The 25,312-nt window shown below is 50.5% G+C and overlaps 1 protein-coding gene across 25 annotated transcripts in view; it reads left to right on the top strand.

Annotated features, from left to right (window-relative positions):
- Positions 1-25,312, top strand: part of EIF4G3 (eukaryotic translation initiation factor 4 gamma 3) — a 156,817-nt gene that overhangs the window by 70,679 nt on the left and 60,826 nt on the right. For 10 of the 25 annotated variants that reach the window (XR_010073514.1, XM_063353950.1, XM_063353959.1 and 7 more), the window contains 7 exons: positions 4,218-4,313; positions 5,780-5,893; positions 9,770-9,802; positions 18,571-18,591; positions 19,451-19,630; positions 20,220-20,334; positions 25,090-25,190. Coding sequence is in view for 24 of the 25 variants with exons in the window: in XM_063353950.1 (XP_063210020.1) it covers positions 4,218-4,313; positions 5,780-5,893; positions 9,770-9,802; positions 18,571-18,591; positions 19,451-19,630; positions 20,220-20,334; positions 25,090-25,190 (660 nt within the window). In the remaining variant the exon portion in view is untranslated. The remainder of the gene's footprint in view (positions 1-4,217; positions 4,314-5,779; positions 5,894-9,769; positions 9,803-18,570; positions 18,592-19,450; positions 19,631-20,219; positions 20,335-25,089; positions 25,191-25,312) is intronic. The other 15 variants (XM_063353954.1, XM_063353953.1, XM_063353973.1 and 12 more) reach the window with 7 other exon arrangements.

Raw genomic sequence — 25,312 nt, 5'->3', positions numbered from 1 at the left:
TAAGAGCAGAAACCCTTCGGTGGCTGCTGTTCAAGCCTTCGCGTGCTTTTTTTTCTTTGTTTATAACTTAATGTTATGCCTATTCTGATAGGGTTTAAATACTAAAGCAAATTTAACGCTAGATTGCGTCGTCTTGCGTTCACGTGTCAGCCCTGCCGGTGGCAGAAGTGACTTCTCCTATCAATGAGGTGGCTGTCCTTGGCATTGTATTCAAAAATGCCCATGTTTACAGTCTTTCTGCTAAAACTTGTGCTTTTTTAGGCTCAGCGGTAGCTGCCCTTCCTTTCTTTCCAATTTCCTTTTGCTTGGTTGATTAAAAGAAAGCCCTGGCCGTTCTGGAGGTGGGTGAGGACTTTGGGGTTAGCGCGGAGGTTCTCTCCGACGTAGGCTTTGTTCTGTTGCGTGCAGGTTAAGCCTGAGGAAAACTTGTTTCCCTGGGCCTGAAGAAAGGGAAGAACAGCAGGTATTTTCCTCTCTTTTCATAAAATCATAGAATGTGTTGGGTCGGAAGGGACCTCTAAAGACCATCTCGTCCCACCCCCCTGCAGTCAGCAGGGACATCTTCAACTAGATCAGGTTGCTCAGAGCCTCATCCAGCCTGGCCTTGGATGTCTCCAGGGATGGGGCCTCCCCCACCTCTCTGGGCAACCTGGGCCAGTGTCTCACCACCCTCAGTGTAAAGAACTTCTTCCTAATGTCTCACCTAAACCTGCCCTGCTCTAGTTTAAACCATTGCCCCTCGTCCCATGGCTCCATGCCCTTGCAAACAGCCCCTCCCCAGCTTTCTTGTAGGCCCCCTTCAGGGACTGGAAGGGGCTCTAAGGTCTCCCCGGAGCCTTCTCTTCTCCAGGCTGACCCCCCCCAACTCTCTCAGCCTGTCCTCACAGCAGAGGGGCTCCAGCCCTCTGATCATCTTCGTGGCCTCCTCTGGCCCCACTCCAACAGCTCTATGTCCTTCTTGTGCTGAGGGCTCCAGAGCTGGACGCGGTGCTCCATTTTTGCGGAGATGCTGTGGGAGCAGGGCTTCAAACCGTCGGGGGTGAGGTTTCTTCTCTTGAGATGCAGAGCGGGAGGCACAAGGAGCTGGTGGCCAACTGGTCCATACCCATACACGTGTGAGTCTTCATAACGTTTCCCAACGCTTGCTGCTGGCTGGAAGGACACGAAGAGTCGCGTCAGGACCCTTTGCGAGGTACGAGCACTGACGCAGAAAGCCGCCGGTCCTCCAAGAGGAGAAACCCCAATCTCACGTTGGGCAGGTAGATCCCAGGCGCAGAAAGTCAGCAGCAAGATGCTACAAACGCGGGACAACTTCTCTAGGTTGGGGGCGAGAAGATAACCAGAGCTTCCCCGCGTCTCCTTAGCGCTTGATTATTCTACGCCGTGCTGCCATCGCTCGTTGCCGTGGCGTCGTTACCGCCGCGAGAGATGGTACATACTGTTTGTTACACAGCACTGACACGAACAGCTCAAGCAGAATCACACTTGTCAAATAAAAGGGGAAAATACTCGATGCTGCATCTGACATCTCAATAAAACCGGAAGACTTCTGGCAAATGGGTTGTTAACACGAATTAGAGGTTTTCCCAGTGGTAAGAAGGGAGGGAAGCTCTGGCTGGAGAGAGGATTAGACCAAATGAGCTCCCGGAGAGGAGGGACAGGGAAAAACCTGCCCTGCTTTACCTGCCGGGGGCTGCTGCTTCCGTAGGAGGAGCTGATTAAAGCATTTAATTGCTCTTGAACCAGAGTCTTCGCTGCTGTATCGATATAAACTACTACAGAACAACGTTCTTGAGCTAAATGTTCTACCAAGCGTGCTTTGGCGTCCTCAGTCACAGCAAAGATCTGGCGATACGCTTGGAGACGTACGTTTTTATTGTCTCTTTGACCCGTAAAACAGTGCGAAAATTGGGTAGAAAATGACAGCATGTCCTGCCTAGGTGGTGTGTGTAGTAGGAACTCTGTCCTTGGGTGTCTGTCTGTGTATTCGTCTTGGAGTTTTGCTCTTTAATGAGCAGTCTGAGCGTGGAGGAATTGGCGTTGCAGCAGTAGGTGTTTGGGTTGGGATGATTTCGGGGCTATGCCCTTCATCAGGCCCTTCATCCCCTGCCACCACATTTGGCTTTGGCTTGTTCTTTCGGAGACCGGAAAATTCTTTGGCGTGATTGTCTCTGAACTCTACTTTCATTTACCTTGTATTACATTTTGATCAGCAGGAGGTGAGGCGGGGATTTTATGTTTGGGGATGAAAAAGAAAAAAAAAAACCAAACCAAAAAACGGAGTAACGCAGAGCCCCCAGCTATCCCCCGGACGCTCTGCAGGGCACAGGCCGCTGGTCGGTGTCTGCGGGGGCCCTCGGGGGATCCTTTCAGCAACCAGATGCACTGCGTGCTCTTCCAAAATGAGACGTTCTTGCTCCAAACCCGTCCCACCTTTGCTCATGTCGAAAGGGCTGGAGAGGCCGAGCTGCAGGAAGGGGCTGTAGGACTCGGCCTGGGAGGGGAGAAGTAAAAACGTGCTTTACCCAATGGCATACTATTACATCTGCTTTATTTTTTAAAAAAAACCCTCTTCTTAAATTGCTTTCTTTCCCTTAAAAGCGTACCACCTTCATCTTGTAGCTTTCTGGTTGACTCTCCCTTGAAGGCCAGAACGTGGCTGTTTATACTCGGCGTCCTTTGGTAATTCGGACTCGGAAGTTTTTCAGGCTTCAGGGCTGCGTTTCTTTCTAGAAAAAGCACGTTTTGTGTTGTTCCTGCACCACTCCTTGAGCTGTTTGCCTGAAACACAGCTTCAGGCTTTATGCTGGGTCACCTCTTTGACAGCTGAAGTTTTATAAGTTTCTTTTTTTCTCTCTTTAATACAAGCAGGTTTGGCCTACCAACTATAACTTAGTTTGATTGTTTAAAAACGTAATTATCCAAATCAAATATGGCACAGTCCAAATTGGAGATACTCTGAAACGTGCCGGAGGGCTGGTGCAGTGAAACATCTTCTCTCCGTGCCGCGTTACGGAGGGAAGCGGTTCCCTTCGTTCCTTAGACCTGCGCTTGAATTGAGATGCGAGGGCCATGAAATTCAGCGACGAGAAGGGATTCCGCGGCAAGGCTTCTCGTGTGAATACATCGTCATTCTGTGCCCAGAGAGGTGTCGCAATGTTTTTAAGCCTATCCACTCCCATCGTCCGTAAAGTTGAGCCCAAAGACCTTCTCCCGGAGGAGCCCCGAGACCCGATGAGCTTCTTTTATTCATCGGGTAAACCTGGTGGGACGTAGCCAGGAGGTTAGGAGGGACGGTGATGGTCATGAATAATGCCAATCGCCATTAGTAATGCCCGTGTCCTGGCACCACGAGGGGTAGGCAGTGAAGGGGGAAGAGCCGAGGAGCTGGAGAAGCGGCTTGTGATGGGGTCGTGCGGGGGCTGCAAGGGCAGCACCCAGGGTTTGGGCTAATTCCTCTTGAAAGCGAAGGCTGTTGCAGGGTGGTGGCTGGGTTTTGTGCCATTGCAAGAATAAACTATTTTCAAAAGGTACATTATTCTTCTGTTAAAGAAAAAAAAACCCAAAAAGGAAAAAGGTGCTCTGAGAAGTTATTTCTAAATGCCTCATTAAAACGCGTAACGGGCAATAACTCTACAGCTCCGGTTTATTGTTACTTTGGGCAGATAATGTGGGGGAGAACATCTGGTGGTGTAAATTGTTATAGCCCGTGGAAATCAATGGAACCAGGAAAAATTTACACAACCCAGCCTTACATCTGTCGCGATTCCGGGCCGTTTCCTTGTGTTGAAAACGCTTGGAAGCAGCAGTGCCTTGTATTAAAAGCATTTGAACTTCTTCCTTGTTGCTTGTCTTATTTTGGTGGATTTATCGACAGCACCTACGGCTCCGGCTTTCCTTGGAAGTGGGTTCAGAGGAGGCTTTCGGAAAGTATGGGGCCGGGGGTTCGGACGGCACAGGGTATCGGTGGCACGGTGTTGTGACAACGTGCCTCTTCGCTGTGTTTTCCGCCGCGGCACCGGAGGAGCGTAGGGTTGTGTCGATAAATTGGTTGGGTCCTTGGTGGAGAAGGCTTTCTCCATCGCAGTCACCTATGTCATCCTTATCTCGGCTTTAATCGTGATTCCATCCGAGAACGTGTTCAGTTCCTAGCTTTTGGGATGAATGGTTTGATACACTCTTTTTTTTTATTATATACTTTTCTTGTTCCCCGGCAGGCTCCTTACCCCTCAGGACAGAATGCAGCTCCAACCACGTTGGTGTACCCTCAAGCCCCTCAAACAATGAACACGCAGCCTCAGACCCGCTCGCCGGTAAGGGAGCCCCCGTTTGCATTATCTTCTGTTCGTTCTTCCTCGTTTGTGTGTTTCTGTGTGTACGTGTGTGTCCGTAGCCCTTGGCCGGTTCTCTGGAAAGTGTGTTTTACTGAACTGGAAGCACGTTCCAAATGGCAAATCTTGATTGCATTTTTTCAGACGTTGTCCTGGTAGGCTCATTTTCCTTCTAAAGTGGCTCATCAGAAAAGGAGCGATGGAGGGATTCTCATCTACGTTCAAGTAACATGATTTATTTTAGCACAGTTGCTTTCAGGTTCACTTCATTTTAGAGTTCAGATTCATTACCAGAATCTTTTTCTTCTTTTTTTCTTTCTTTTTTTTTTTTTTTTTTCCTTTTTCTTTTTTTCTCTCTTTTTAAGGAAGTATTTGGTAAAGTGATAGACCAAAGCTCAGCAAAGCGATCCCTTGCAGCAGCGCTCGGTCTCCGGTGGCCTCTGGGCCTTCCTTCCCCCTCCCAGTGCCACTCCGTCAGTTCCAACCAGTTACTGCCGAGCGCCCCGTAGGTGCTCACGCGTTTAACGTAGAGCTTCTGTGTACCCACATCTTTTTGTGGTAAGCCCCCTTTTCATCCAACTTTAGGTTTGATGGTCCTCGGTAATCTTTTCCTTGTTTTTTTTTTTTGTTTTTTTTTTTTTTTTTTTTTTTTGGTGTGTGTGTGTTGTAATACCGCTCTGCTGTTGTAGGACTTTGGTTCCCCAAACCAGGCTCTTTTTGGGGAATCTCTGCTCGTAGCACAGCTCCGCAAGGTGCTAGGAGACTCCTCCTAGGGCATCAGATGCTTACCCACCTTCCGGAGACGTGCTGGCTCACCATCAGGATGTCTCGAGCCTCAGTTAGCCGAGGCAGCGGCGATCCCTGCGCCTCTTAAATCCGCATCTGCGTCGTAAGGCTTTCAGGTTAGCTGTAAACCACCGCGCCCTTGCCAGCGCTCTTCTCTTTCTGGAGTAAGATAAGGCTGCTGAAGCGCGGCAACTCCAACCTCCGAGACAGAAGCCTCCTGTCTGTCCACAGGAGAGGTGTGTATATAGAGATATAGATATATACGGGGTCAGCCTTCCCCCCTGTGCAGCTGCACGGATGCGCTTGCCCCGCTTCTGGAGGTTTCGCCTCCAGGGGACTCACAGGAGGGTTAGTTCTGAGGCGCGTTCACCTCTGCGTTGATAAACGAGCCAATTAACGCCAGCTCTGATGAAGTTTCCGGGCTGCGGACAGCTGCGCGTTCGTAACCGGATCCCCCCACCGTCCCCCCCCGCCCCATCCCATTCTGATCAGTAACGCGGGATACTGATGGTAAAAAAACCAAACAACCAACCCTCTTTTCTCAGTAAGTATAATCATCTTTCTCTTTAATTGTTGAAAAGCGCCAATAAGTATTTCTGCGGTTAGAACTGGAGCAAAAACCTGACTGAAGAGCTGCATCTCTAAACCAGTTTTTTTGACAGCCCAGCAGAACAGTGCCAATACATTGCACAGACAACTGGAAGAGGAGGAAGGTTTTGGAACAGAGTCCGGTTTACAGGTCCCTGGCTGGAAGAGGCTGGATAAAATACTGCATTGTAAGCAATATAACAAACTGTACTCCTTCTTGCAGGCAACTGTGCCCGTGGCACTGTTTTTTTTTTTTTAATTTCTTCCTTTCTTTCTTTATATATATATATATTTTTTTATGACCACACCTTGGGTTTCTTTTTTTTTGGGGGGTTGGTTTTTTGTTTTGGTTTTTTTTTTTTTGGGGTTTTTTTTGTTGGCTGATCTACAGAAATGCACTGATTTTGCTTCTTTGCTAAAAGCATGAGCTACCGTGGCAGTTTCTGCCAGGGGAAGGGGCAAGGCAAGGCGCGGAGTTGAGCTGCAGTCGGGAGGGTCCGACCTGGGCGAGGACACAGAGCAGGGCCACCGTGGGTTTGCCGCTCGACAGAAAACGCCTGCAGGAAAATTCGGCCAGAAAATGCTAAATTGTAGGGTTTTGGCCCCCTTAATTGAGGAGGTATCGAGGAATAATTCGTCTGCGGTTGTCAGCCATTTTTCTGTTCGGTTTTTTTTTTGTTTGTTTGTTTGTTTTTCTTTTTTAAACTCTCCTGTGTGCGGTTTTTGCCATCGCTCTGCTAGTGACCATTCCCACCCCGTTACTAAAAGCGCACCCATAACATCTCATTCCGCCTCCCCACCCCAAAACAAATGCAAGACTGGCCGGGCCCTCGACTACTCTTGCATTTCGTTCTGGACTTGATTTCCATTTATTTTGATTTATTTTTTTTAAATTTATTTTTTAACTTGTCTTTTTTTTTTTTTTTTTTCTTTTTTTTCCTTTTTTCTCGGTGGAGTGGGGAGGGCGCGGAGGGGCCGAGGGCGGCGGCAGGCCGTCTCTGCCGTCCCCGCCTGGGGTGGGTAGGTCGATAGGCTGTGGCACTAACGAGGTTGATCCTCACCCCGCTTCCTCGAGCAGCCGGAGCATCCTCCATCCCGTTTCTGCATCCAAGGGCCATTGGAATTTGCAGAATTGAGGCTTTTCTGTCCCTCCCGGGACAGCCTTTGCAATCCAACTGGCTTCATGTTTGCTCCCCGTTAGCGCCGTAACATCACTCCGATAGAGGAGAATTCCAAAGCGCAGCTCCAGCTGGGGGAAGGAAACCAAAATCGGAGTCATTCGGCACCACTGGGAATTCTCCGTTAGCTCTTGCCCGTGCCCGCCCCCAGCGCCAGGTGATTTTTAATACAAACTCTCCAATTCTAGGAGGTCTGTCAAAAAAAAATTAAAAAAAGAAAAAAAAAAATAATCTGTGATGGGAGAGGCCGTTTGAGCGATCCAGAACGGTTATTTTTCGGAGAGGCCGGAGGTGCCGGCTCAGCATCGGCGGGTGGAGAGCGTGCCCCGCACAAAGCAGAGCGCGGGGCCGCGGAGAGTACGGGGGTTGGGGGGGGGCAGAAATGTCGGACCCGGGTTTCGTAAAGAAATTTTCCTTTCTATCTCCAAATTCATCGGACAGAGATAAAAAAAAACCAAACCAACCAAACCCAAAGCGTCTGTTTTTAATCCGAGCCAGCAGTGACTACAGTTTGTTCTGTTGCTTACAGCTACTACTAGGAATAAATCCTATCGACCTGAATTATTTAAAAAAATAATAAATTAAAAAAAAAAACAATAGCCAGTGGTGACCAGCGCAAAATAGATTAGGGTGTTTTTCACTAACGTTGAGGTTTTGTTTTATTTCTTTTTTTTTTTCTTTTTTTTTTTTCCTTTTTCTCCTTCCTCGTAACGCATACTGCTTTTCACCATGGGATACACTTTATCTTCTGGAGATGTAAGCTTCCAGCTCTTGTTTTAAACACAGCGAGAACCAACCTTTTCTGTGGAGGAGTGATAAGAGAGGTACTTCGGCCCTCAAGTCAGGCGGCGCGAGGTTTTTGCGCCCCATCGTTCTCTTTTTGAGTCGTCTTTTTTTTGTCGTTGGTGCACGACAGGGAACGTGTAGCCCTGCCGCAAAGCCCTGTGTCAGCCCCGCCAGGGTGAGCTTGGTTCCCTTTTCTCGAAGGCGAGAGATTTGAGCTGGTTTTGAGGAGTTCTTCCGGAGAAACGCAGGACTTGAAGAGCGTTCGCCTCCCGAGACTCATCCCGGTGCCCGTCCCTCGTCGCTGTAGGAGCCACCGTCCCCTCCGCCCCTGGCCTGGGGAGGACGCTGGGACTCCGGGTGCTGCTCTCCTCCCGTTGAGGGCAAAATAGACATTTTAGCTCTTTGCTCTTACGGCACGATCGTGCTTTCTCTTTTTTTTCTTTAATCTAAGGCTTAGGGAAAATTTTCAAGGGTGGGAAAACTCTATTTGGTGCATGAGCGCAGGTCGTTCTTTACAAACTCTTGTGCTAGAAGATAGTCCGCGTGTGCGTATTTTCTCCTTTCTGAAGGGTTTTGTGACTTTTCATCCGAGTGTCAGGATGAGGTGAAGGCAGATGGAGTATATAAACACCGGTATTAGTAGGCTACTTCTTGGAAATCTTAAATATAGGCGATTAAATTGTTTATAAAGGAGAAAATCAGCTGGGCCAGGGAATATTTAGGCTTTGCTTCTCGTGTTTGATGGCACTGAAACAGCTGGGAGGTGGGGCTGTAAGTGAGCCCCAGCCCACTTCTTCTTAGTGGAAAAAACCCCTCTTATTTAAGAAAATCAATAATTAGTGGCCAGTTTTGATCGCTCTTCTCGGGCAGAAGGTAAACCCTAGCGAGTCCCTGTAGTAGGACTTGGCGGAGGCGGGCTGCGCTTCGGCACGTGCCGTGAGTTACTCGGCCGTCACAACTAGCCACAGGTAGAGATCTAATTTCATTTGCTCTCTTTAATTATTGGAGTTATTATCAATCGATTTCTCTGCTCTCACCGTGGAGCTCTGGTTACACTGAGCATTAAGGGTTTAAAGACCTAACTCAGCTTCTGGAAGAGGCTGCCTTCTCATCTTTATTTCTATTTTCCATTTCTTGCATTCATTTTTATTTCTATTTTAACAACCGGTTACTTATTGGGAAATGCTTTGAATGTTTAAAATTCTGATTCCTTTCCTCCGGGCGTAACCCCAGTGGGTGGGATGTGACTGGATAACCCGAGCTCGGGGCTGGGAACCGGCACCTCCTGTCCCCTCGGCCGAGCTCCGTCGCTGCTGCCTCCGGCTCCCGGGGACAGGAGGGTTAACCCGGCTCCTCCGCTTCCAGCCGGGGTGCGGGGTGGGGGGGGGACACAAATCCTAAGGAGGGTTATAGTGTGATTGCTATAGGGGGGAAAAAAAAAAGAAAAAAAAAAAGACAAAAAAGCTGAAAACAAACTTGCACTGTGTGTCCGTGCGGAGAATGGCTGGTGTTTGCCTCGCGGGGCTCCCCCGGCCCCCGCCGGCGCTCGCGGTGCCTGCCCGGCCCTTAGCTGCCAGCCGGCCAGCGGGCTCCTTCCTCCGCTCCCAGCAGATGTTTGGAACGGCTCTGAGTCCGGCCGCTTTACCCATTTACCTCCACCTTAAACAGTTTAAAATCTCCGCTGCTGCTTGTTTTAAGTTGGGGGTTGGTTTGTTTTTCTTTTTTGTTGTTGTTGTTGTCGTTGTTGTTGTTTTTTCCCCCAGGCAGGATAAGGAATGCCTGCGTTCATACGCTAGAGCGCCTTTAAAATAACTGGCCGCTTTGGCTGTTTTATCCCCCAGCTCTCGAGCAGCGCGCTTCCCCCGTAAGCGATGTTCACTCCTTGTACCTCAGTACCTGTCTGTCCCTGTCCTGCAGCAAAGCTTTCGACTGTTTTGTGGTTTGTTTTTCTTTTTTTTTTCCTTTTTTTTTCTTTTTTTTTTTTTTTTTTAATTTCCTCGTGGGTTTATTTTGCATAGAGTGTGACATTTTGGTTCCGTTGTGGTGTTTCTGACTCTTTGTGCCTTTCCTTTTGTGTTTGTTTCTCCCGCCTTTCCTCAGTTTGCAGCGGGGCCTCGACCTGCCCATCACCAGGTACAGTACCCTGCCCCTTCGTTATCATCCTAAACTAATTGGCTGGGGGTGGCGGGTGGTTGGAGGTGCTTCACCCACTAACTCGGAACGAAGGCTGGCTTCGAAACCAGCCCGGTTAGTAGATAACTAGCACGTGCATAACCCCGCTAACAAGCTGCCTGCGACGCAGGGTAACACTTTTAATTGTGGATTGGTGTCACTGCGCTCATTAACCACCCCCCCTAACGCCTTTGCCATAGGAAAGCAGAACCGGTAGAGATCGTGGCCAGGTATTTGTGAGATCTGCTTGCCGTTTCGAGTCGCTAGGAACTTGGCGGAATGTTTCCCAAACTAGCCGGTGGGTTAAGTTTCCTGAGCTGAAGACGTCAACGAGAACCGGGCATTCGCATCCCTGAGAAAATCCAACTTGCCAAACTCAGAGCAAGGCAAATTCTTTCCGATTCATGCGTTTCTTGCGCGATACGCCTGGTTATCTGTTACCATTGCATTGCTTCATCTTGGTTTCACTCACCCTGTGAAAGCTAAACGTTCAGGAGTCTTTGCAGTATTCCCCTTGCATGACTTGGACTTTGTAAGGAACCGCTTAATTAAGACGGATGAAAATTAGGAATCGCTCTGGCTCATGAAATTCACAGGCAGCACTTACTGGGGTGGCAGAAATCCCCAGCGGGACCTCTTCAGCGCCGGGACGGGCGCACGGGTCCCTTCTGTCCTGGTCCAGGTGTCCGAAGTTGTCTTTTCTGTCAGCCCTACGTTCATCTTTGCCAAATCCTTTTTCCCCTGGGGACCGATTTTGCTGCTTCTTGTAGCTTTTGTGGGGCCAGAGGCGGCTCTGATGGGTGGAAAAGAGGAGGAGAGGCACGGCAAGCGCGGGAAAGCTCTCCCAGATTCCGTTGTGTCTGCCTTACTCTTCCTTCTCCTGGCTTGGAAGGAACAGGTTGTTTCCACCAAGTTTACAGGAAAAAAACGTCCCATTAACTCCAGTGATGCCAGGACAGGGGCTTAAGTCGGGGAAGGTTTGTTTCAGGGGAATTACTTTGCTCTCACTTCGCTCCCATTATCCTGGGCAGTTTAATACCGTAGGGATGAGGACGTTTGGGAAAGCGCTGTCTCGGGAGAGCAGGTAAGTGTGTGAAGGGGACCCAGGCACACGAAAAAGCTGATAATCTTTGTTCCTTCCACCTCAGAGCGCAGCGTGGAGGCAGGTGTCCTGCCAGAGCAGGACCAAAAAAAAAACAAAAAAAAGGCTTAAAAGGTAGAATGAGGCATTTGCGCTTGTTTGCTCGCAGGCAGGTGTCACGGGAGGGAGAGAGAGACAGTTCCTGTGCGTGGCAGGGGCCTGCGGTGAGCGGCGGCGGTGGAAGGAACGTTTGCGGGATGACTGGGCAACGCGGGGAACGACGGAATTAGGATCTTGTTTAGATGCTTCCGCTCTCGACCTTAACTTCAGGTCTGTGTTTGTGTTAGGGGATGCCGAAAATGCATCGCTGTTCAGAAACACGTTAGTTCTTTCATAGGTCGTTACTAATGCAAATGCTATATTCAGCGTGAGCCGTTTAATAGTCTCATAGAAATTATTGAGCTCGCTGCGGGCAGGTTTTGAACCACGAGCCTCGAGGCAGCACAGCCTCGGAGGAAAGGATTTCGGTCTCGGTGGCTTTACTGGTACGGCCCTGCCACCAGCGGGTCTGACCTTCATTTAAAACTGTCTTTTGGGCCCAGTTACGACCCTGCCTGCGGGGTAAAACTTGTAATTTCCCTATTTCACTGCACATTTAACTTGTGTTGCAGTTAGATTTTTGACTCCGTCACAGTGGGAGTCTGCTTATGATTATCTGCGAGAAGCCGCCACCGTTAGGAAAACATCGCGGGCTTTATTCCCAGTTAACATCCGTCACGCGCTGGATCAGGTCGGGCGCGGAGGAGCCCGGGCTGCAGATGAGCTGTCGATTTCTTTTAATCCAAAAGTCTCTGCCCACGGGGCGGATTGGGGATGGGGAGGGGGATTTTGGCCACCGACCCGTGAGGAGGAGGGTCACAGTTGTTGAAGCAAACTCACCCCAAACCCCAGGCTTGGAGGATTCTCGAGACCAATATAAATGGTTATTTTCCCGTGGGAAACCTTTAAGATGCCGCAGTAGTTCAGTTGTGTAACACCAGCAGCAGCCTTTGAGATTTTGTAACCTAAAAAGTACTAAATAAGTAAATGGACGTAATATTTCTGCCAACAGCGTAACCTGCTCTTCCGCGGCCGCGCCGTGAGGTTGGCCACGATTCCCCTGCCCGTCCCAGGGTGATTTTATTGACGTGTGCCTCGTGTTGATTCTGTGTCTCCCTCAGTCAAACAATGGATTGTTCTTTAATGTTATTGCCTGTAATTATTAGATCGCTGAGGTACTCAAATTAGCATGATTGAAGCGCCTGAAGTTGACCGGCGACTTCTATAAAGAATTTTTTTTCGGCTGGGGATGCCTGGTGGCTGGTGGTCAGTTGGTGCTACAGAAAGTGTCGTCAAACCCTGTATAAAAGAAAATAGTGGGATGAGATTTAGGATGCCGATAGTGGTCGAAGTCAAATGAAAATAGCTGCAGTGGTTCGGATTAAAAGTGGTTCTGATTAAAATCCTCGATGGCGGTAACACGCTGCCCGAGAAACCGCTGAAACGTCTCATTCTACAGGAGAAAGAAAACGGGCCCTACAAAGTCTTTTGTGGCAGTATTTTTAAATAGACTGTCAACTTGTGTTTTTTTCTCAAAATCGTAGAATCGTTTGGGTTGGAAGAGACCTTTAAAACCGTCACGGATCCCAGCCGTTAACCCAGCACCGCCAAGTCACCACTAAACCCTGTTCCTTTAGCGGTCGCGGCTGGTGCTCTCGCCCTTTCTGTCCTCTCTAAGTCGAGCTCTTGAGTCACTTCGTTGCTTCTGATCCTCATGAAGCACAATCGAAAATTGCAGCTTTCTTCCAATCCCAAGTCCAAAATGTAGAATAACCTTTAATTTAAGAAGTGACTTCAGGAGCATATGGGTTATTTTAAAAAGGATGCTCAAGAAGAGGCCAGTGTAATTAACAACAGAAATAAGAACAAGTACGAACTGAAATATCATCGTTCCCTTCCTGACTTATAATTGTGCTTGAGATGAGTTTACTGGTCATGGCAGACTCATTTAGTTCGAGGTTACTGGTGTAGTTTGTGCCAGTTTTAGCTTGGGGTTACTTGGGTTCTTTTGGGTGCAGCTTCTCCGACAGGAAGCTGGGCCGGGCACTCCTCTTACAAAACCTTGGGATCTGGAGAGGTGGGAATTTGTGGTGGCCTTCTATGATGTTGCCACAGTATTGGTAGATAAGGGGAGAGCAACCGAAGTCATCTGCCTGGTCTTATGCAAAGTGTTCGACACCGTCCCGCATGACATTCTGGTCTCTCAATTGGAAAAGCATGGATTTGATGGATGGACCACTCGGTGGATAAGGAACTGGCTGGATGGCCGCACTCAAAGGGTTGCGGTCAATGGCTCAATGTCCACATGGAAACCGGTGACGAGTGGCGTTCCTCAGGGGTCAGTACTGGGACCAGTGCTGTTTAACATCTTTGTCGGTGACACGGACGGTGAGATCGAGTGCACCCTCAGCACGTTTGCCGACGACACCGAGCTGTGTGGCACAGTCGACACGCTGGAGGGAAGGGATGCCATCCAGAGGGACCTGGACAGGCTGCAGAGGTGGGTCTGTGCGAACCTCATGAAGTTCAGCCAGGCCAAGTGCAAGGTCCTGCACCTGGGCCATGGCAATCCCAAGCACAAATACAGGTTGGGCGGAAAATGGCCTGAGAGCAGCCCTGAGGAGAAGGACTCGGGGGTGCTGGTGGACGAGAAGCTCAACATGAGCCATCAATGTGCGCTGGCAGCCCAGAAAGCCAACCGCATCCGGGGCTGCATCAAAAGAAGCGTGGCCAGCAGGGCGAGGGAGGGGATTCTGCCCCTCTGCTCCGCTCTGGTGAGACCCCCCCTGGAGCACTGCGTCCAGCTGTGGAGTCCTCAGCACACGAAGGACATGGACCTGTTGGAGCAGGGCCAGGGGAGGGCCATGAAGATGCTCAGAGGGCTGGAGCCCCTCTGCTGTGAGGACAGGCTGAGAGAGTTGGGGGGGTTCAGCCTGGAGAAGAGAAGGCTCCGGGGAGACCTCCCAGTCCCTGAAGGGGGCCCACAGGAAGGATGGGGAGGGACTCTGGATCAGGGAGTGTTATGACAGGACACGGGGTAACGGCCTCAAGTTGAGAGAGGGGAGATTTAGATGAGATGTGAGAAAGAAATTCTTCGCTGTGAGGGTGGTGAGCCCCTGGCCCAGGTTGCCCAGAGAAGCTGTGGCTGCCCCATCCCTGGAGGGGTTCAAGGCCAGGTTGGACGGGGCTTGGAGCAACCTGGGCTGGTGGGAGGTGTCCCTGCCCAGGGCAGGGGGTGGCACTGGATGATCTTTAAGGTTCCTTCCAACCCCAACCATTCTGTGATTCTGTAATGTACTCCCTGACTCAAGACAAACCAGTTTGTAGCTTTTTGGAATACCTTGAGTTTAGAAGGCAATGGGAAACAGCTGCCGTAATCATTTCTCGGTCTTCATCCATGACCGTGGAAAGGAGCTACCAGTTTTAAATCCCATGGTTGACACAAAAAGGGGGTTTTCCTCCCCATTTTATGAATTAGTAAATAATAAAATCAGGAACGTCTGAGGCAGGGGGAAAACAAGTCTCGTGTTGTGCCCCAAGGGCTGCGCTGGGTCACTGGTGGTGGCCACTGGGGCAGCAAGATGGGGACCCGCGGGCTCTGCTGCAGCTCCTGCTGCTGGCACCGGGGCTGTCCCGTCTCTGGGCTGCAGCTCCTCGCCCAGCCCCAGGGCCTGCCTTTGGGTTTGAACATCGAATATAAGGTGCCAACTTTCATTTTCGATTAAACGTGGTTCCCGCTGTGTTGCCTGGGGAGACACCTCCTCCTCCAGGGCAGGGCTAGGGCATCCCACCAGCCTCCTTGGTGGGACCCAAATGACTCAAAATTAATAACAGGGCTGTCTCGGAGTATGAAAAGCTTAATTAAAGCAGAGAGCTTGCGGGGGGGTGATTTGATAGAGTTGATGGCAACGTGCTGAACTTCCCTTTTGCTTCCGTTCACCGCAACCTTCTGCAGGACTTTGTGGCCCCATCGCAACGGCCAGCCTTGATCCGATCAAGGAAAAAACCAGTTGGATGCCTGTGTGCGCTGTGTTCGACGGGCAAAGCTTAGCGCGGATGGGTTTCCAGTGCTCTTACCACGAGTTTATTTTTCAGTGAAGCTTTTGGAGCACGGAGGGCAGCGCTCCACAGACATTTCACTGGAGGCGATGGCGTAGAAATACACAGTAAATAGAAAATCAATTAAAATGCAGTGGCGGTTCCTCGGGAGGAGGTTGGTGCTCTCTTTGATCATTGATTTTTTTTTCTACATGACAGCCCCTCACCTGGCTGGCCTTCGGCAGACTTCTGACACGGGGTCATGCGGGAAGAAAATTATTCAGGCGAAGAGGAGGGTTAATAAAAGGCTATCGGGGCGTGTGTATACCAGGAGTGACTGAGAAGTAAATGTCAGGGTCGTGCTGAGAGGGGCAGGCGGGGGGGTCAGTAGTGGATTTCCTTCATATTAGTCTTAATTACTCTGGCACAAATAGCAGGTATGTGTCTGCAGCAAATTAATGAGCGCAGAGCTGGAAGACGCGGCCAGCGTAAGGATGCTGTGCGAGGAGGACCGGCCGGCAGGCGTCGTCCAGCATTGCAGGGTGCAGGCCCTTACACTCCAGGGCCAAGGAGAAGGTTTTATTCCGTAAAGTGGGATCTCCTCAGCTGAAGCCACCTGCGCAATGAGATCTGTAGAGAAACCACTAAAGTTATTTCCAGCTGAGATAAGGGGTTGTTAGTGCCGTGCTGGGAAGTACTGGGGAAGCCCTGTCTGGAGGGCTGTGTGCGTGTGCGCGATTCTGCTTTTGGATTTTTCCGGAGAGATTTCCTTGAGCGGGAGGATGACGGGCTGCTGAGATGACGGGAGCTTACGAAACGAGCAGGCTGGAAGAGCTGAGCTCGAGGCAGCCGATAAAAGCGATGTCGCAGAGGGGTTTAGTTGTGTTTCCTGTGAGTATATTGGAGGAGCAACCTGAGGAAGGAAGAAGTTCAAGACCATGTTGCCCAGTAGCACTGACTCTAAGATGATCCAAGAAATCCCTCCCTGACAGACACGGGATGGGACCGTGCCTTGAGGACCACGGCTCAGGTCCTCGCTGGGTGCTGAACGACTGGGTAGCTTATTTCACACTAATTGGACCATCAGTAGACACGGCAGGACTTAATGTTAGTTTTTGAAGGACGTAGTCCAGGGGGGGTTGGTGTCATGGAGGGTTTCTATCAGAAGCCGTCCCGTGGCCCAGGTACCTTCGTTCTGGTCCTGAGTGGGTGCTGTTTGTGCTCCGCTCCAAATCCCACGCTTGTTAGAAGAAGCAGAGACCAAAATATCCCAGATTTTAATCTCCTGGTATTCTCCTATGGGACATCATTAGCGTTACATGAAGACGTTGTCTGGGCAGGCGTCTGTTTGACCTTCAAGGCAAATTTTTTAGCCAATCAAGTCAGAATAGTGAAACATCTCTAAGAATGACTTTAAATGTTGCTGGCTTAGTGTTGGAGGGACGGGAACAAGGGTGGAGCATAAACCAGTTTGCCAGCCCGATGGTACTTGTTCTGAACAGCAAAACCCACATAGAAATCAGATGCTACCCGGTGGTGATGATGATGATACCCAATGTCCTTGGGAATGTCAGTGTTACTTCCAGGAAGCGGAGTAGCTAAAAGGAATTCAGACTTTGCAGAGAGATCTCTGGTTGGCACTGCCAAAAGCTCCTCACGGTCTCGTTGCTTGGAACGATGGATCTGCTTTTCTTCTTGCTGAGTCCCTCTTCCTTTTAGTAATGAAATCCTCCTCCTTTTTCCTGCATCTCCGGATCTGAGCTACCTCTGCGATGGTGCGGGCGGTATTAGAGTGTTTGTGAGAGGGTGAGTTTTTCAACCCAGCGTTTCCTCCTCCGAGGTCCTCCTTTTGCTGTAGAAGAGCTTGGCACTACCCTGGTGGCGTTTAATGCTTGATGGAAGAGCAAACCTGTGGAGCACACCGCAGAGCGCTCTGTCCTTCCCCCGGCTCCGGCAGCAAAGAGCCGGCTCCCGTTTCCTGAAACGGAGCTTCTTGGCAGCGACAGGAGTGAAGGCTCTCCATAAACGAGGAGTTTTTCCTCGGTGGTTTCGGTGGTGTTATTGGCAGGTTTCGTAGGCGCGGCACAAACTTGAGGAGCAGGTTCGCGTCTGTGGCTCGCACCGGTGGAGGACTCCCTTCTCTTGCCGTGAAGGCTTTTCCGTGCTGCCCCGTGGATGTAGATACTGTCAGCAGAGGGACAGGTCCCGCTTCAACCTCCAGCCCGTTTTCACTCTCTGTAAACACGGAATCATGGGGGCTATTGACTTTTTCCTCCCACTCCTACCCCACGCTGGGGAGACTCCTGCCGGAACCTGCCAACGGGTTAGAAATAGTCGTTATTCAGCGATTTGTGGTGAAGAAGAAAGGACTTTAGCACTTTTTGGTGTCTTTGGATATTGAAAAATTGCAAACTCTAGTTATTCTATTACAAATTCAGCGTATGCCCTCTGTCACACAACACGCGTGTAGTTCCCCCGCATCCAGCCAGCCGCCCCATTTTTATTAATGCGGGACCGTGGCAGCGTGTTGCTCTTCTGGTTTTCTTTCCGCACCCTCGCTACCGGATTTTTCTCCTCAAAAACAGTTGCCTTCTCCTGGTTCAGGTCACACTCACGGTGTGCCGGTGACAATCCTCCACCCAGATTCACAGGGCTGGACCTCAAAGCGTTGCGCTCATCTTAATGGTGTCTGGATTTCTGAGGTGGGGAGTCATCCCTGGCTTTCCTGGAGAAGCCGTTTGGTGTGGGGACAGCTTAGGTGTCATAAAGTCTTCACCGGAATGACCGTTTTAAGTTCATCGTCATGTCAAGCGTAGAGTCATCACAGCTTCCTCCTCCCCTCCTCCATCCTCCAAACGCCGAGGCGGAAAAGCCCGGCTCATTCTTTCATTCCTTCGTGGTTACCGCTCTCTTCTCCTCACCACTCACGCTGTCGTTACTCACAGCTGTTTGCATCGACGCGCTTCATCGGTCAGCAGTCTTTGCTGGGATGTATGGTGACCTAACTATTTTATTTTTATTTTGCTTAACAATTAAATACGGGGCGTTTCTTACCCTTCCGGTCTTGGTGCAGAGGTGGAGACCAAATCCATGATTTGAGCAAGGATTTCTGCTGCATCCGCTGTCTCTGTATCGCTGAGAGAGACCAGAAAGGAAAAACGTTTGATGTTTTAGGAACAGTGTAAACAAAGTCTTTGTGTAGTATCATGTTCCCTGCAGTTAATCATGGTTTGGTTGGGTTTTTTTTCTTTTTTTTTTAAACTGGCATATAAAACTTTTCTAGACGAGTTTCCGACCCCTGGCTTGGGATTCTGGTAGAAGAGTCCTTGGTACCAGCTCAGGGTCTTTTTCTTGCTGTTTCTGTAAGAGATTAGTCAAAGCAGGCTGGAAAGGTGAATGGAATTGTGTGCAATTAGGGTGCATGTTATATCCTATTCCTTCCTATTGATCTGTAAGCTGTTCCATTGGCTTTCTTTCTGTTTCCTGCTGCTTTCTTGCTTCGTTATTGAAGGGAGGATTCAGACCTATACAGGTAACTTTAACTCCTGGTTCTGCATGGCATAAGTGTCTCTCTCACTTGCATCATCCCTCCGTTAGTGAATGCCTTAATGTCCGATGCGTATCTTACCGACTGAGTTTCAAGATTGCAAAGACTCCGGAGCGAGGGGCTTCCGGTGCCGTGAATGCTCCGTACCGTGGATGCCGATGCCTTTCCCAGCGCGTAAGGGTGGAGAACGGAGCCCGTACCAGTGGGTTGCTTGGTTTCCTGGACCCGCTCCGTCCGCGTGGGGCATCACTTCATGCACACGTGGTAGAAGAGTTTGGTGCCACCCCGGAAGAGGTTGCCACCTTTCTGAAAACGGGAGGGCCAGACGAGTCACCCGGCTCAGTTTGTATAAAGGATGGCCACGAGGCGCCTCTGGCCTTTCTAAAAATCTGGCTTTTTAGCTGTTCTGGAAATATATTGAAAGCGTTGCCTGGATCTTTGCTTTCCCTAGCATATTTATGAAGGTGGCTTTTTTGGCCGTCAGCCCACCTTATAAAAAAAATACATATTGGACAAAAACCATTTTCCTAACATTTGCTCTGAAAGTCAAGCATATAATTCAGTAGATACAAACCAATGAGTATTGGGAGTTTAAAGTTTCTTACCTTTTCCTGCCTGGTAAAATAGGAGGCTATGGCATGATCTCGCTATTTACAGCTAAACAGAAATTGTCCTGCGGTTTTCTGAACGCGTGGCAACCCTTTGGAAGTAGCGTTATAATATTGTAATGATATTTCAGGGGGTTGGTGTTTTGTTTGTTTATTTTTTCTTATTTTTTCCCTCCCCAGAAGCTCTGACCGGTTCTTTTGTTCTCTCTCCTTCCTCTCTCCTTTCCTCGCCCTAGTTTTTTCAGAGGCCTCAGATTCAGCCTCCCCGAGCCACCATCCAGAACAGCAGCCCTTCCATCCGTCCTGGTGCGCAGACGCCCACCGCGGTGTATCAAACCAACCAGCACATCATGATGGTGAACCACCTGCCAATGCCCTACCCGATGCCCCAGGGCCCCCAGTACTGTATACCGCAGGTAAAAACGCCGGTCTCCAGCCACCCCCCAACCGCAAACCAACCTTTTGCTCCGTCTGGATTTTCTCAAGACTTTCCCGCGGAGGTGGCGGAGGTGGTGGTGGGGGGGAGGTCGTGGTGAAATTAAGCCGGTAGTTGCATATTTAGCCTCTGTCCTTTTCCCGCGTGAAGTGTTTGTTCCCCTGTGCGTGGAGGCAGAAATAATCAGTTACCTTTCTAGTTTTTTGGGTCTCTCTCAAAACCAGTGTGAGATTAAGCTCTTGGAAAACGTTTCGTGCTATGAATGTGTCCAAATTGACTTAATAGCTCTACAGTTACTCTCAAACCTGGGGCCTTATAACAATACGGGACTACTGAATTCGGGGGAATGACTGTTTTACTGCAGCTCTGGCATCCTTGCTGCCTTGCCTTCAGATGACGCAGCTTGCCTCTCTTCGGCAGTAACGTTTCTGAATCTCCAATTAACCCGTTCGATGATCAGATCTTTATGCCTTTGGGGGGCTCGATTACAGTTTCCGTATGTAACAGCGTGAAGGTGCCCAACTCTTTGTAAACCGAAGGTTATTTTTTTTTTTTTCCCCCCCTCCCAGTATCGTCACAGTGGCCCTCCATACGTGGGGCCCCCGCAGCAGTACCCCGTTCAGCCGCCGGGACCGGGACCCTTTTATCCAGGACCGGGTCCTGGAGAATTCCCTAATGCCTACGGTAAGTTCTGCCTGCACATTTCTTCAAAAACTAGGTTCTGGGTGTGTTTTTTCTGTTGCCGAGCTGAAGATTTATAATAGCGAAATGGATTAGCATTTGTTTCAACTTCAAATAGCTGCTCGCTTTGGTTGTGTCGCTGCCCTTATTATTCACTCCTGAAAAATTCACAATAACAGAGTATTGTTTGCACGAGCCCTTATGGAAAGGCTGCGACTCGCAGAGCTACCCGTAATCCCATGTGAACAAGAATAGTGGCTATTTGTTCCCCCCTGCTCGATCGTTATTATTTATTAAGGTATTGTGAATACATCTGGCAGCCTGGTTTCCATTGGGCTGTGCCCTGACTCTGTTCGCAGCAATACAGCAGTTAACGTGTCTTATCCCTATGTTCCTTCTTCGGCGTTTCGTGAGGGTAAAGAACAAGCCGTGTGGTTCGATTCACTGGGCTCGTGCTGCAAAGGTCAAGTTAGTCCAGTCAAAGAGCTGGTAACTCACGCGTGGGCTGAAATTTGCTCTTTAATGGGCAGCTCCCGGTTCTTGCCTTTTCTCAAGCAGAAGGGTTGGGAGATCGCCCGACATGGCTGTGTGTGCTGAAGTTGTCTGGCACGCTCTGTTCGGTGCATTTGGTTGACTCCTCCAGGTATTGAGCTTCAAAGCTGCGCCTAAAAATTCAGAGGCTGTGTGTCCAGTGCTGGGCATCCCTCTGGCATCCCTCCCTCCTGCCCGCATCCCTCCTGCATCCTGCCCACCCACATCCCGCCTGCATCCCTCCCACCCGCATCCCGCCTGCATCCCTCCCTCCCTCCTGAATCCCTCCTGCATCCTGCCCACCTACATCCCTTCCTCCTGCATCCCTCCGGCATCCCTCCCGCTGGCATCCCTCCCACCCGCATCCCGCCTGCATCCCTCCCTCCCTCCTGAATCCCTCCTGCATCCTGCCCACTCGCATCCCTTCCTCCTGCATCCCTCTGGCGTCCCTCCCACCCGCATCCCGCCTGCATCCCTCCCTCCCTCCTGCATCCCGCCTGCATCCCTCCCTCCCTCCTGCATCCCGCCTGCATCCTTCCCTCCCTCCTGCATCCCGCCTGCATCCTTCCCTCCTTCCTGCATCCCGCCTGCATCCTGCCCACTCGCATCCCTTCCTCCTGCATCCCTCTGGCGTCCCTCCCGCTGGCATCCCTCCCACCCGCATCCCACCTGCATCCCTCCCTCCCTCCCTCCTGCATCCCGCCTGCATCCTGCCCACTCGCATCCCTTCCTCCTGCATCCCTCCGCCATCCCTCCTGCTGGCATCCCTCCCACCCGCATCCCTTCCTCCTGCATCCCTCCGGCATCCCTCCCTCCCTCCTGCATTCCGCCTGCATCCCTCCCTCCCTCCTGCTTCCTGCCCACTCGAATCCCTTTCTCCTGCATCCCTCCGCCATCCCTCCTGCTGGCATCCCTCTCACCCGCATCCCACCTGCATCCCTCCCTCCCGCCCGCATCCCTCCCTCCCGCATCCCTCCCGCCCGCATCACCTGCTCCTTGGCTCCTCCAGCCCCTGACAAACTCTCCTTTGGGTCCCCGTTTGCAGACCCCATGTCCGTCAGCGTCCCGCGACACCTCTTCTCTTGGCGATCATCTTTTACATAGAAGTAACGAAGTCCTTTCTTACTCCTTTCCCAGTGAGTTGCCAGGAACCAGACGTATCCTATTTCCATCGCAGTCCCCTCCAAGGTTTCCTGTGGGATCTGTATTTTGATATTTAAAACAAATAGCTCCTGCGAGCTGTATTTGAATGAGATGCAGAATAGGGTATCTGGCAATCATGTATGTAACTACTTTTTTTTTAATTTATCTTCTCTTGCTCATTTGTAAACCCCCCGTTTTCATCACCCTGTTGTATGGGACTTTCTTTTAAAGGGTTTTCACCACTCGCTATCAAATTTGCGGTATTTTGTTCAGTCTGGTGCTGCCTGCCCGTGCGTGTTCTGTGATCCGTTGGGGGCAGCGATCCTCTCAGCTTTCCGTGGGGCTTCAGCTGTTGGTATTTGGGAGTCTTGGAAGCGAGCGATCACCTGCCAGGCGGAACGACAGCCCTGTGCCGTCGGCAGAATTGTGTGTTTGCTCTTCACAAATACACATTTTAAAGGGGAGAAGAGCCCCGGTAACTTCCCTGCTTATCATTTGAAAAGGTCTGGACTGTTTTTTGGGTTTGTTTTTTTTTGTCCTTCTTTCTTTTTTATTTGTTTATTTGGTGTATAGAGAGCTAACGGGACTACTTTGAAAAGCAGTAAGCCTGGTTAGACAATTTCTCAATAAAAAGAGAGAGCAATTATAAGGCTTATCCTTCCTGCTTATCCTAGAAAAAATAAAGAGAAGAAATATTGCAATGGCTCTTTAAATCTGATCCGCTAAATGCGGAAATTACCCGGTATTCCTCATTTTTTTTTTTTTCTGCTGTTACCGGTCTGCTTTCTTACTTTCAGCTCGCTTAGTGCCGTTTGTCCGTCTTCACTTCTGTAATTTGGAAACGGTTCCCTTCCGGTTCCTTTCCACTCCCGAAAGCGCCTGGTTTCTTGCACGGGGGCTTGTCATCTCTCGGTCACGGCTTGTTTTCAGGCCGCTGCGTCCGCAGAGCATCAGCGGGCGAAGCCCCGGCCCGTGGAGCCTTCTCCTGGCAGAGGAGCTTTAGCCAAGGCAGAGGGATTGCGGGTTTGCCTGCGCTCGTCCTCCTTTCCCTCCTGTTGCTCTGTCTTTATATAGGGCTGGAAAACGTTCAGTCTCCAGCCAGGTGCTGCTCGTGGCGTTGGGAGACAATGAATCTACAGTCCAGGCCTGGATAACGCTGTTTCCAGTGGCCCTTCCCTTAAACTTCATAGCCCGCGCGGCTCCTCCGCCTCAAAACCATCGCAGCTTTGGCAGGTGGCAAAGAGGGCGATGAGGGAAAACGCTGCAGAAGACAAAACTTGTGAAGATGGACGGTGGTTTGGTTTTTTTTGTTTGTTTTTTTTTTTTTTCACCCTGTCTTCAGCTTTGCAATTTATCGTTCTCTTTTCTATCAGCGCGTTTCCGTGCTGCGCTGGGAAAGACCTTGAAATGGTGAGCGGAAAGGATGGAGGATAAAACTTGGGTGCCGCTGGAAGGGATCAAAAGGCAGGGTGCGGAGCACAGAGCGTCGCACTGAAAAACGCGCTTGGCTTCTTGCCGCGGAAGCTGTATTCCTTCCCAGAAGTTACTCTTGCTTTGCGGGGTTGGTTCTTTTCAAAGTATTTCAAAAGGAAGAGTCCTTCCTTGAGGTACGCTGTAGCTGGCAGGGATCGCCTTACAGGCTGGCCGATTAGACCTGGTTTCTAGGAAACTAGAAATCAAGATAACGAACACATCGCCGGGCTCCCAGACGTGCTCCTGTCCTCGCACGTTCTCCAGACTCCCGTGGAACGCCTGGCCAAAGCCGTGGAAGATCTTGAGGCCGCACCGGTGTTTCTAAGGAGCGAAGCGGGAGGGTTCTGGCTTCCCAAGCCCTGGGGACACCCATGGAGACTTCTGTGCCCCGAGGCCAGATGTGAACTCACGCTGCCTACCGCGAAGTTCCAAACCAGAAGTTTATTGAGTCATTTTGGCCACCTTAATTCATAGAATCATAGAATCTTCATGGGTGGAAAGGACCTTCGAGATCATCGAGTCCAACCATACACACTTGCAGCATCTGAGAGCTCTCCGGAGCTTGATGCCGGAGCCGCCCGATGCTCCCAGTGACCTGCTCCGAGCGTGCGGACAGGGAGCCCGCGCCCAGCTCCTGCTTTCCAGTTCCCAGTTTGAGGAACGCGCCCTTTGAAGTTGCAAATCCGCCTGGGCCGGGCTGGTTTCCTTTGCTTTCTTGGATTTCACCATTTGCCCGAGAGACTAATAACCTCCCGTTTTGGTTACGGACACACGATGCAGATTTTCATTCCCATGTAAAGGTTAGTTCCATTGGAGAATAAATCTGGTTGCCTCCGGCGCAAGCAGGTCCCTCTGGCGTCCGTGCTGAGAAAGCCCAGCGCCGCCTCACAAGTTCACCCCATACCTGGTCCCCAGGCGGAAGACGGCTCTGCTGTCCCACGTTATTTACGTCTGGCACCTCTTTCGAGCGCTCGGTTATCTCGAGCCACTCTGATTCCGTACACTCTGTTGGACATTACAGATTTAATCAACGGCGCGGTGTAATTTTACAATAATGACGGCGGTCGCGCTTTTTCGTGTTGCAGCGCGAGAGGAGCGTTGCTTGCAATTAAAATTTTCCGGCTACGCTTCAAAATAGGGTGCAGTTTGCAAAATTCTTTGTCACGGCTTGGCTGAATTTCTCTACGAAGGCAAAAAAAAAAAAAAACCAAACAAAAACCCAAACGCCAACCGAGCCACCAAGAACCCCAGCTGTTTGCCGGTCGGAGGGGTCCGAGGATGGGCCAGTGCATGCCCTGATGATTTCAGCAGCCTCCCGTTTGGATGCACGGGATCGTATTTTTGTGTTCATGGAGGGGAAAAAAATAAATGAAGTAGTGACTTAAGTCTTGCTGGAGCCGGAGCTTCTGTTTCGGTGGAAGTGGGGAAGCGCGAAAGGCAGCGCGGTGGCCGGCTGGCTGTTGGCAGCCCTGGTTTTTGAAGGGAGGGAGGAGGCGGCCGGTTTTACCTCTTGTGCTCGGTTTTGTTCCGTTAACAGGTGAACTCATTCTTTTTTTTTTTTTTTTTTCCCCCCACCCCCCTTCTCGTTTCTGTCTCGTTGTCCGTTCCCAGGAACACCTTTCTACCCGAGTCAGCCGGTGTATCAGTCAGCACCCATCATAGTGCCTACGCAGCAGCAGCAGCCTCCACCAGCGAAAAGAGAGAAAAAAACGGTAAGTGACGGTCGTGGAGCGAGACGTCCTCCCTGAGAACCGTCCTGCTCCCAAGCCTGAAGGAAATTTATAATCAGTTTAAGCTCAAAACTGAACTTTATCTTCACAGAGGGGCTAAGTCT

The sequence above is a fragment of the Chroicocephalus ridibundus genome, chromosome 16 (assembly GCF_963924245.1).
Source record: "Chroicocephalus ridibundus chromosome 16, bChrRid1.1, whole genome shotgun sequence".
In the NCBI taxonomy this organism is placed as follows: domain Eukaryota; kingdom Metazoa; phylum Chordata; class Aves; order Charadriiformes; family Laridae; genus Chroicocephalus; species Chroicocephalus ridibundus.
Note: the sequence above shows the minus strand (reverse complement) of the source record. Positions and strands in the feature narration are given on the sequence as shown.